Raw genomic sequence first — 12,201 nt, 5'->3', positions numbered from 1 at the left:
TGACAAAAATCCATATCCTGATACTATAAAGAATGTGTTTCTGGTATAGTTATATATCATAATATAGCAAAAATATGTTAAATGACAACGTCACTAACTCATTGTGTTGTTATTTGCCACGCTGCAGTGTGGTTATAGAGATGGCAATGTCGGTCAGTCAGTCTACCTCTTTGATCTACATTAAAATATCTCAACAACAATTGGATGGATTTCCATGAAATTTTGTACAAACATCATGTTCCCCAGAGGAGGAATCCTGATAACATGGTTGAACCCCTGACCTTCACTATGAGGTTCACATTTGTGTGAACATTAGTGAAATGTATTGATAGATGACTTGCCATGAAATTTGGAATATGTATGCCCCTCTCAGGATGAACTTTAATAAATTTGGTCCATTCCCTTTTCATTTACAGTAGCACCATCATCTAGTCATAATTTTAATTTGAACAATACTTTGGTTTATGACGAAATACCAGCAGCACTACACACATTTCAGTAAAACTTTACTTTCACTGTACTTTGTTTTTAGTGTTAATTAGCAAATCATGCTAGCACACTGAGATAGCAAACATATAGTATACCTGCATTATACATGATTAACAGTATGTGCTAAGTGCTATTATACCTGCTATACATCAGTATGTTATCATTGTTATTGTTAGCATGTTTGCATGCTAACGTTACCCTAAAATGGCTGTATATTGTTTTTTATTTTGTTCAGAATCCATAATTTGAAGAGCAGAATTTTGTCAAATTAACATGATTGGCAGATTATTTGATTCAATTTAACAAAATCTTACCGACCTGAACATAATAAAAAATCAATGTGTCCTTTTTTAGGGAGCACTCTGGTGACTCAGTGGTCTACGGTCTAGCACCCTTTTCTTTTTGCTTGAATGTGATGAATTATTTTGTGTCTTATAATAATGTGGGCTTGTGAAGCCCTTTGAGACGCTAACTGTAATTATGGGTCATGCAATTAAACTTGACATGGATTGTCTCAACCTTTGTGTCACTTCCCTCCCTCCTTTTCCCTGTTAACTTTAAAAGCCCCAAAAATGTCCCTGTGTAAACTGTCTCTGTATCTTTCAGAGATGTTGCACTTCCGCCATGGCTCGATAAGATTCTCTGATAAGCAAGTATGTAAAGCTGTATTCTCACACACCTGCCACCAAATGAAGAGTGTCATCCCAAAATGAAATGTCCACTCTAAAGGACACACTGCCTCATGACTGGCATCAAAGTACAACTCATTGGCAATGTTTAACTCTTTAATTTTCTTATGAAATATTTTAGGGTGTCATGTTTTATAATTTTTGTTATACTGATTAAGGGACACAAATGTTTAAGTCACTCTGAATAGTCAGTATCATTTTCTCTGTGATGTCTATCATTATCTTTTTCTATTTACTTTTCAAATTTTTCACATTTGGTCCATCCGCTCTTCCATTCACACATATTTTGCTTCGCAAGTATGAACTCTACAATGAAATGCTGCCAATGAGAATAAGAGAGCACAAGAGTTATTGTGGGACTCTTTTTTTCTTTGTGCAGAGCCGCTGCTGCCTGCAGGGAGGATGGCTGGGCCCCGGCCAAGTCAAATACCCAGGAAACACCTCCAACACGTGCCCTGCACTGCTTCAGGAAATACTGCAGAGAGAGAAGGGGAGGGGGACGTGTTTCTAAAATGTGAAGGAAGTTTTACAACTGTCATTTCACAAATCATAGCAGAGCGGGCCAGTGTCATTTCTACACTTCAGAAACATTTCACATCTCTGTGGGTGAAGGAGGCCATATCAGCAGCTGTCCAATCACTGCCTCAAGATGAAGGAATGCGGAGTAGCTGCTCTGATACAAATTCATGTTTTTTTGTACTTTGATTTTATATATATATATATATAAAATCAAAGTACTATTAGAATCCATTTATGCATAGTGAAGGTTATGGTTAGGGGCTACAACTTTCATCAACTGACATGTAACTCTTCTGCAGAGATAATGAAACACAGACACAATGCACATACAATTGTAATGTGGTTGTGCCACTAAAGCATCCATGAATTGGATTGAACTGAAATTAAATTGATTGGGCTTGAACTGAATTTAGAGATTCCATCTTCGCTTGGCTCAACCTCATGCTGTGTTTACGCCCAGAGACAGGCTTTCTGAGAAACATTAATAGAGATGGGCCAGCTGAAACCCCTCCACCACCTCTTTGTAAGCACTTCTGAGGACAGCAAAGGGAATGAAAATACTGAATATTGTCAGGTATGATATGTGGTTATTGTAGAAAAAAGGGGAAAATAACTCACATTTACATTGTACAGCCTCAGTTACTGTTAGAAACACAAAAAGGCTGCCTATATATGGAGTCAGGAGAGCTGTTAATTATGGGAAACTGTCTCCTCTTCTGGCAAAAAACTGAAACAAAAAACAGCAGCTTTATAAAGCCTGAGAAACATCAGTATTTCAAATTTGAGTCCACAACATATACCAATCGGCCTTTTTTATGTTGTTGTTGTTGTTGTTATGTTGTTTTTGTAATCAGCGTTGGTTGATTAGAATGGTACTGTTCTTGATATAATTTTATGAATTCATAAATTGACCCTTGCACCTTGAGCAAGGCTGGATTACCAACTGGGCAAAGCAGACAAGTACCTCGGTCCCTGAAGGCCCCATACATTATAGTAATATTCATTGGATGTAAGTTGGTTTTGCTAACTAAATTGTTTTGTATAAGTGCAAATTATGTCTGGGCAGTTCAAATGTCAAAGGGCCTTTGTAGTAATACCTGTCTCACCAGTGTGTCAAATTTACATGCTACATATTCCTCATTAAATATGTAATTAATCAGGGTGTCCATAGGGGCCTATGAGGCTAGTTTTTGCCTTGGGGCCCACTGGGTTAATCCAATAATGACCATAATAATAGAAAGAAAACCACAAATAGACTACTATTGAGTAGTAATTGATTCAATATGAACACTAATATATATTTATTTTATTTTTTACTTTTTGGAATTTTTTTTATTTGTAAGCGTTTTGTAAGTTGTGTTCAATACAAGACTGAGAGTACAATATAAGGGTTTTAGGTGATTTACTGTAATTTCCCCACTGGGGATTAATAAAAAGTATGGATTAAATAAAATTTACATTCAGAAAGGAATGAGGGGACATAAATCAGTGCGCCTGCAGGTCTCAGCGGCGGCTCAGGGAACTGCATGGAGTGGAAAGAGGAGGAGAGAGGAAGTTCTCCAAAACTTTTTTTTCCCCTGAAAGGATTCTGGAGAAGCTCCGTTAGATATTTAGAAGAGGGGGAACAGACCAGAAGAATAGAAGAAAACGCAGGGGAGATAACGGCGTCAAAGGGGTTATCCCTTCTTCTCTTTGTGTCTCCTCACATGAAAGCCGTGGAAAAAGGACGCGTGTTTGCCTTTGTCCTGTGTATATTGTTCCTTACCAGACTGAGAGGACTTACACATCAGAGGCGATGAGATGTGAGTGAGCTATGCCTTGTGGAAATGGACAGACTTTATCCAAGCGAAAACATGGCGTCTGCTTCCCGAGGTTTAGCTTCTTTTCCAGTCTGCTTGTGGCGCTCTGCTGCCTGGAGGCATGGGGCTCCGGGCCGCAGGGGGACGGCGGCAGGAGTTGCAGCCCCTGTCCCGTTAACTGCAGCTGCGCGCTGGCGGGGCCCCAGCCATCCTGCGTCGTCAACTGCTCCAACATCGGGCTGGAGAGGGCCCCAGCAGCGGCAGACATCCCGCTGGCCACCAACGTACTGTAAGTAAAGTGCCTAAACAGGCTGAGGAGGACAGGGATGTCTAGTGGAGCGTACATGAACTCAATTTAACCAGGTTTTAATGGTTGGAATAGTTTTAAGTTTACTCTAATGAAAATTCCAAAAGGATCATACTGGGGTATATTCATTTAAGTCTCATAACATGGCAAGCAAGTAACCTAATAGGCTACTTTAGATCCCCCCCCTCACTATTTATTTTTTTGTTATTCTTTTGACAAATGTGTGTGTATATTGATGGTTGTTTGCCATGTGGTGATCAGTAATTGGCTGGTTTAAAAAAAAAAAAATTACACCACATCACTTTTTTCTTTTGCTTCATTTACAATTAAGAAAAAGGTAATTATCTTTAGGCTACCCTATATAAATTGAGTTTATTTGTGCTTTTTTTGTTTGTTGTTGTCATGCGAGAAGCAAAATCAATTGGTCAATCGATAGGTCAATTGACAGAAATGTAATCAGCGGCTATTTTGATAATCGATTAATCATTTGAGTCAATGGTGAAGCAAAAAATAAAGGCGTATATTTTTGCAGCTTCTTAAATGTGTGTATTTACTGTTTTTCTGCATTGTGTATCATTGAAAATTGGTCATGCATTTTTTTCTCAATTTTCAGACATTACATGTAATAATTTAATAATTGGCAGATTGGACACTAATGAATAGAATAATTTCTTGCAGCCGAAACCATGCATATTAACTCTGACATACAGTATGTGGTGATTTAATTATAATGTGGCCTTGAAAAACTTTACACTGAACCTGCACTGTGCACCAGTGTAGGTTGTTATAAATTATATTTTAAGAAAAACATGCAACATTTATAATAATAAAAATGGGTAGGACTTTCTATGCATAAAGGTGACCTTTTCTTGTGTGGCACAGGCTTCTATTAAAGGCCAGACTGCTAGTGACACTGTGTGTGTTGATGTGTGTGTTATTCTTATGTGTCTCAGTTTTGGTAGTTTAAATGGAGTTGGTCACCAGAGAAGTGAACCTGGTGTTTGCGGTGAAGATCAGTCTTCAGCCTCTGGTGCTGCAGCAGCGAGAACATTCTGTTCTGCGCCGACGGAAGACATATGTTATCAATTATTTATCTCCCCTCACACTACCTTTTCATTTAAGTTAGACATGTACCAGGCCTATAGTCAATGCACATTATTTTGGAACTTTAAGAGACTTGACTAAATAAGCATGTGAATATGGTTTAAATTAGGTTTTGGATATACAACAACAAAAAATACAACTGCGTTTCAACTGAAATTCCTCACAACGAAAGGCAATGTGCATATTATTGTTATTATTTTGAATAAGTTAAACTTTTCCCCTAATCTCAACAGGCTTCCTTAATAGCACTTGACATTTAGTGATAGTATTTGCACATGGGAGGAAGAGTGCTCTGTTAGGTGACCTGTTAATTAGAGGAAGACCCTGCAGCAGAATCTGTCTTTAATCATGTCAGACTCTATTGGAGCGATAATTGCATCAGTCTAGATAAACCTCCTTGACTCTACTGTACCAGCAGAAGCCTTATGTGGAGGTGACTCACTGTGAACATTACTGTCCTCACTAATTTGGCTTGAATGTATGCTGCTCCCACCCTATAAGCGGAAGCATGGAATTAAAATCAGATATTTTAATTAAGTCTCCAGCCAAGATCCAGTGGAGAACTTAACGGTATTTATTTGTTAATGCTGCAGGCAGTGCTTGTACCTATCCAATCATTATTTAAAGAATTAAAGAAAGTAATTTACTTACAGGAACTTGGTCAAGGTAATGGCAAGACTGTCTGAGGCAGATAGAAAGATGTAATGTATTTGATAGTAATTCCCTCCTCCAGTCCTAGATTGGACTGTTTTCTCTCGCTTTGTGTTTTGCTGTGTGTGAATTTGAGACTTTGGAGGAGTAAACAAATCGTGGATCTGCACTTGGATTGGTGTCAAGTAGGAGGGATTCTGTAAATGAATAATAGGCTAGTGGTGTTTGTGTATCACCATATGCCGTTTAGGGGTGGGAATCACCAGAGGTACCACGATACGATATTATCACGATACTTAGGTCACGATACGATATTATTGCGATTTTAAACATATTGCGATATTCTGCAATATATTGCAATTTATTACCTTTTTTCCAACTTCATTATTATGTCCCCAAAGGAAAACTTTGTCAACATCTGTTTGTTCATCTCACATGAAATTTATTGCTGTAAAATGTGACTGTCAAGCTAACTAACTAAGTGTTTGCCCCGGTGTGACTTTCGTGTACTGCTCTAGTTTGGAGAACGTGAGACAGCAGTTGCCAGTCTTCTGTGAGATAACGAGCTGTAATAGTCACATAGGAATCCACTGCCCATGACGTCCATGCATCACAAGTTAATGCAACACGTTCTGCTGGTTTCAAACTTTCCTGAACTTTAAGCTTAACTTCTCTGTAGAGCTTGGGTACGGCTGTATCCGTGAAAACGGGCGCGGACGGAGTACGCACACCTTGGTTCCAGTTGTTTTTAGCAAGTGACAAAATCCCTCATTTTCCACAACGTTGTATGGACGCAGGTCTTTGCACATGAAGTAGGCGATGGCTTGAGTTATTTTCTTAGCTCGCTCTGAATTGGGAGGTAGCTTTGTCAAGCTAAGTGTGTCCAGTGTTGGTTGGTTTTTCGGCGGAGTTTGTTTTAGCATTAGCTTTACCGTCCTCGGCTAACGCTAACTCTGGATGGTGGCGTGTGAGATGAGCCCTCATGTTCGTGGTATTCCCTGAGTATTTTATTTGCATACGACACCCCCTTGCAAATCCCATGTCTCATATCCATCTCAGTTGTCCCCTCCTTGTTAAAAAAACCGAAAAAGTCCAAAACACTTGATTTAAACGCCCGATGGTGCATTTCTAATTTCTTTCTCTGACGCTGCCATGTTTATTTTATCTACATCCTCCTGCACGCTGACAGTCACCCCGCTGACCTCACCAGAAAACAAACAGCGCCATCTGGTGGACTGAATAAGCAATTGATTTTATTATTCTACTACCAAAAAGTTAAATTCTCATGTGCAATTTAAATAATAAAAGATCGATACTTGGCGTCTGTGTATCGATACAGTATTGCCACGGGAAATATCGCGATACTATGCTGTATCGATTTTTTCCCCCACCCCTAATGCCGTTGCAACTCTTTCGCTCCATACAGACTTGGCTAGTCCTGCTTTCATTCACAATGTCAGTATGTACATGATACCATTGAAGGGGTGGAAGACAAAGCACATACATTACTGATATTTCATAATCAACAAATGTTGATTATTCTCTCAATTAATCGTTTATAAAAAAAATTCCAACAGTAGCGGAAAATGCACATCACAACCACGCACCCAAAGTGAGTGTTTTGTCTGACCAACAGTCCAAAGTCAGAGATATTCCGTTTACTATCAAATGAGAGAAGGGAGGTAATCACACATTGGAGAAGCTGGATCCAAAAAAGATTTGTCATTTTTTTCTTGAATAATGACTTAAGCCATTAATTGATTATCAAAATAGTTGCTGATTGATTGACTTATAGACTAATTGTTTCATCTCCAATCTTGGAACCCATTGGTAATCGGCGATTTAGCCTTCTAGTGTAGCCAGTGGATATCCAGACCACAACTGTGTTTTAGGTCCAGACGACATTTTGGCTAATCAAATGAATGCAGATAAATAAATAAAACCGCTAATCAAAAGCTAAATAATTGTCAGACGATAGACAATGGTTTCCGAGATTGCATTTCGGTCAATACTTCCCGGACTACAAATGAAAACCAGAAAGTTTCCGATACCAAAATCTTATTCTGTCTCCTACAGATTCTGTTCATATGCAGATATGCAGATATGTTTATGGAGATGTTTTCATCACCATTGCAGATACATGATTAAGCATAGGCATTCAGATCTCACCTCATTATCAACATAGTTACTAAATGACTGTTATAACAGTCACCTCACTCAATAAATACTTGGGGCATGTTCAACTTTTGTTTAAACTGAAACAGTGGTGTGTTGAACACCTTGTTGTGTGTGCAAGTGCACTACCTTTTTAATACCACCAATTTGCATGCACATCACTGCCGATTGGTTAACACCTCTGACACATCCACCGACGTATCTCAAAGCCTGTTGCACACCGTTTCGAGAAAAAATGTCGTCAACCCGGACACCGTAGCAAAACGCTCCTTATTTCAAGTGAGGCAATGCGCCTTCACTATAAACCACTGCAGGAAACCCTGGAATTGTTGTCATAGCCATAGTGATTTAAATGCTTTTTATGCACACTTATTTACTCATTTGTTTACTTTTGCGATAAATAGATTAGAGGTGCAAGATATATCGACTCAATATCGTTATCGCAATATCACGTTGCGCAATATTTCTATCTAAGGGTGCAAGATATATTGACTCAATATCTTTATTGCAATATATCGAAAGTGAGTATGTCAGTATGCAATATTTTGTTTATTTTGTGGAGTACTGCGTCCCGTCCGTTGGCTGTGTGGCTTAGTTGTTTGATTTAGAGCCCGCTTGAAACGCTATAATGATCTTGTTTCATTGGCCAGTTACTGTGCCACTTGCACATGTTAGTGCACGTCACCGCACGGGGTCCACTACGTGATAAACCCTATGGAGCGTACCAAGTGTGTGCATATTTCAACAGAGTGACAGTGTAAGTGAAGAAATAGATAGAGACAACAACACGGAACGAATCAGAGAAGCAAAAGAAAAGTTGTGTCCTGTTCTCTTTATTTATTTATTTATTTTATACTGTCCAACCAGTAAAGCATGTCCTGTTCTGTAGACATGGTCCTCATGTTTTTGTTCATGTTCTACCAGTCCAATAGGACCGTCCGTAGAAATAAACCTTGTGTTGTTAGAAAACTTGTTTAATTTGTTATGAATCTATTTTGATGCCTTTTCCCGTAACGTTTGTATTTTGACATTATGTTTAAAAATATCGGAATTAATATCGATATCGCAATATTCATAATCAATATAGCAATATCACATGCCAATATCGTGCAACCCTAAAATAGATGAAAGGAAGCCAGTATGATGCAGTACTACTTTTTAAGGAAAGGATAATTGTGATGTTTTGTATATATGGTGTCTACGGGGATATATCGATCACAAGGTCAATTTATTGTAAGGAAGCCGGAAATGGCCTCCCTGATGAATTTGAAACCGTGTTTTCATTTTTTTTATGGACTTGCATTGAAGCTTTCACTGGTCTGCACCTTGCTGTGTGTGTGTTTGCTCTTAGTGGGAACTTGTTGCCAAAACAATTCTTTAGTAGTTTAGTTTAGTTTCTAGAGTAGAGTTCACCATTTGACAGTTTCAGCAGAGGCAGGCCCATGCATCGGAGGCATTTTCTGTGGTAAAATGAGGGAAGCAAAATTCAGATGTTCATTTTTTCCATCAAAATCAGCAATGCGATGTGTGTCACAGAGAGGTAGAGAGTGAGAGAGAGGACAAGGCACGATGGATTTGTTGTTGAATTTCCTTTTAATTTTCATGCACTTCTTTTTTGCATAAAGATATTTAGATTGTCACAGCAGTAGTTATTTTGGCAGAGCGTGATTATTTTGACTTTAAATTTGTGGTTGTGCATTGTGTTAGATATTTTTTAATAATGTTCAAAGTCACTGTTTTCACTGGTCTGTGTAATCTTATTGCATTTAACATAGGCTAAATTAGACTCTAAATTATTTTTCCTATAAGAAAAAATCTGATTCGTGATTTATAAAAGCTATTTTGTCAAGGCTTAGAAATATTGAGATATTACTACTCTACTCTAAAGTTTGCTGCATGGTCTAAAATATGCACACATGCTCTGTGTGCCTGGAGGGGATTTCAAGTTTGTTTTCTGTTTAATGTCAGAAAGCTGTTTGCAGTGACAAAAATGTTTTGTTAAACAGTTTTCCTTTCAGTGAAAAGCAACAGATTTTCATATGATGAATTAAAAGGTTAGACGGTAATAAAAAACTGAAGCAAGAACACAATGAGACAGGACCTAAAAAAAGTTGAAGCAATTATCTTCTAATCTCCTCTGTGCCCCTACCTGGCCTCACATTTCAATATTTTAGACATACAGCTGGTATATATATTTCTGCACATACTACAAAGTGCAGTTGGAGAAAAGCATTCCTATTACACACCAGTCCATCTGTTCCAACCCACACACATCATAAAAATCTCTTAGCACTTCATACAGACAGTTTATGCAACTCTGAAGTCACTTTTGGGAAATGCTTGTGGATTGCCCTAAGGTTTTTAAAGTCTCTATAGTCTTTGTTTAGTATGCAGAATGCTGTGACACCATTTATTGTGGTGCTATGCCTGTCCTGGGACAGTAGACAAAGAAAGGTGATGAGAAATTCAGTCAACATCTATCTGAAAGTACATAGTTTAGAACTCTTATTCAGTTCACACTGGAAGACAAGAGGTTGGTGTAATAGAATTTATAGAATAATAGAATTTATAGAATAGCATTATAGCAAAAATTCTTTGGCAACATGTTATTTAATGCATTGCTTAATATTTCAAACTTCAATTTCATTGCAATTATTTTCCTTTTTAAAAGCTTGGTAACCTTGGTGAATAGGTTATAAAAACAATAAATATTCTAACATACTGATGATTGTGGAGTTCTTATATCTGCAGTCATTTGACCCTTTGTATATATGCTACAGTACACACATTAAATTCAGTTAAAGGTGCTCTAAGCGACGTTGGGTGACGTTACTTCTTGTTAACTTTCAAAGTAAAAGACAAAGACTAGCTCGCTCCTCCCTCCTCCTCATCCCGTTCCCTCCCTTCTGTGCTTCAGCACACTTACCGCCCCCCCCCCAAAAAAAATCCTTCTTGTCCGTTGTTGGCTGAACACTGGAACACGGTTTGTGTATGTTTGCAGGTTGGACCACTTTGTTTTTCTTGGCGTGTGTGGACCCTAGGATGTCTACAGAGACCGCGTTTTTTTGCAGTGTGTTTAGGGGACAGGCAGCTCGCGGATAGTGAGGAGAGGTTTGCTGTATGTGACAAAAAATGTTGTAGCCTAAAAAACGCGTGACATCGCTTAGAATACCTTTTAAGTCAGCCAAATAAAAAATAACACAGAGGCCATGTCAGAGTCAAAGGAAATTATTTGCTTTTTAAATTACAGTACAAGCTGAGAAGACTTTTCATAAAAGCAAAGAGACACATAGGTGCTTCGCAGTTGCTGGGAAACAAACGTGTGAGGAAACAATTGATTTTTTTAATTTTGTATTGAACACAAACTATATATGTCAGGCTTAGCTCTGTGTTGTCATACTTGAGTCAGCCGTCATCAGTCTTTGCTCTAGGCTACTGTAGCTACTTTGTTAGCCTCAGGTACCTTGTCTCAGCTGTGCTTTGATGGAAATGTGAACGCTAATATGCTTACAATTTACATGAAATGAATAGCTTGTATATGTATTTTGTATGTTAGCGTACCTTTTTAATGCTAACGTTGCTTTAGTGAGGGGGGCCTCTGTGTGTTAAACCGTGTTACATTATTGATAGCATGCTAACCTGCTTAGCACTTGCATGGGATGTATATATGCTAGCATGTTAACGTTACTTTTTTCATGCTGTCGTTAGTTGTGTAAGGAGGTGCCAGTTGATATTTTAGAACTCTCACAGTTAATTTCTCACTACCTGTACAGCATGTTAGCACACTATGTATGCAATATTATAAAAAAAAAAAAAATTGTGTATAGGTGCCAGAGCACAAAAAATACTGTGAAACATTTTAACTTAATGTTGAACCTTCAAACACAGGTTTAACTAATAGTCACTAATTGCTAACTATGATGCCATCCTTAAAGTTACCAGTTCACCTGTGCATTTTCTACTAAGTCAAAATGTCTGATGTGTACAGGAGCTGGTAAGTAGCTAATGGGATTTGGTTATTAGTTTGATATTAGAGTTATTGTAGCCATGCTTCTTGTGTGGCTCTAAAGAAAATCATACATTTGAATTATCATAACCCAACTTTAAAAGTTTGTATACAGTTACAGCAACATTTCCATGTGTACTGATTCTGTATGCTGTTTCTACATGAACAGTTTTTCCAATTCCAGTAGATTGGTTGGAAATGGAAAAAAAGGTTGCATTGTTTTGCAATTTTCCTTATGTTGTTGAAGACTGTCTTGAGCAGTGCACACTTGAACTGTGACATGAACACACGTATGGTCATGGACATGAACACACGTATGGTCTCACACATGCTAATGGTCCTATTTGACTCAGGAGAATTTTGTGGTGTAACCATGGCAGCAAGATGCATACACACACAGACGTACTGCAAGTGTGGTAATGTGTTTTTTGCGTATTTACAGCGAGCAGTTTTGTCTTTGCA

The 12,201-nt window shown here is 38.2% G+C and overlaps 1 protein-coding gene across 1 annotated transcript in view; it reads left to right on the top strand.

Annotated features, from left to right (window-relative positions):
* The first annotated feature begins 3,295 nt into the window (after window positions 1-3,295).
* Window positions 3,296-12,201, top strand: part of pkd1a (polycystic kidney disease 1a) — a 66,073-nt gene continuing 57,167 nt past the window's right edge. The window contains exon 1 of the mRNA XM_039797169.1: window positions 3,296-3,785. Coding sequence (XP_039653103.1) covers window positions 3,511-3,785 — 275 coding nt within the window. The 5' untranslated portion in view covers window positions 3,296-3,510. The remainder of the gene's footprint in view (window positions 3,786-12,201) is intronic.

The sequence above is a fragment of the Perca fluviatilis genome, chromosome 1 (genome assembly GCF_010015445.1).
Source record: "Perca fluviatilis chromosome 1, GENO_Pfluv_1.0, whole genome shotgun sequence".
Taxonomy (NCBI): domain Eukaryota; kingdom Metazoa; phylum Chordata; class Actinopteri; order Perciformes; family Percidae; genus Perca; species Perca fluviatilis.
This window is presented reverse-complemented; position numbering and strand designations above follow the sequence as displayed.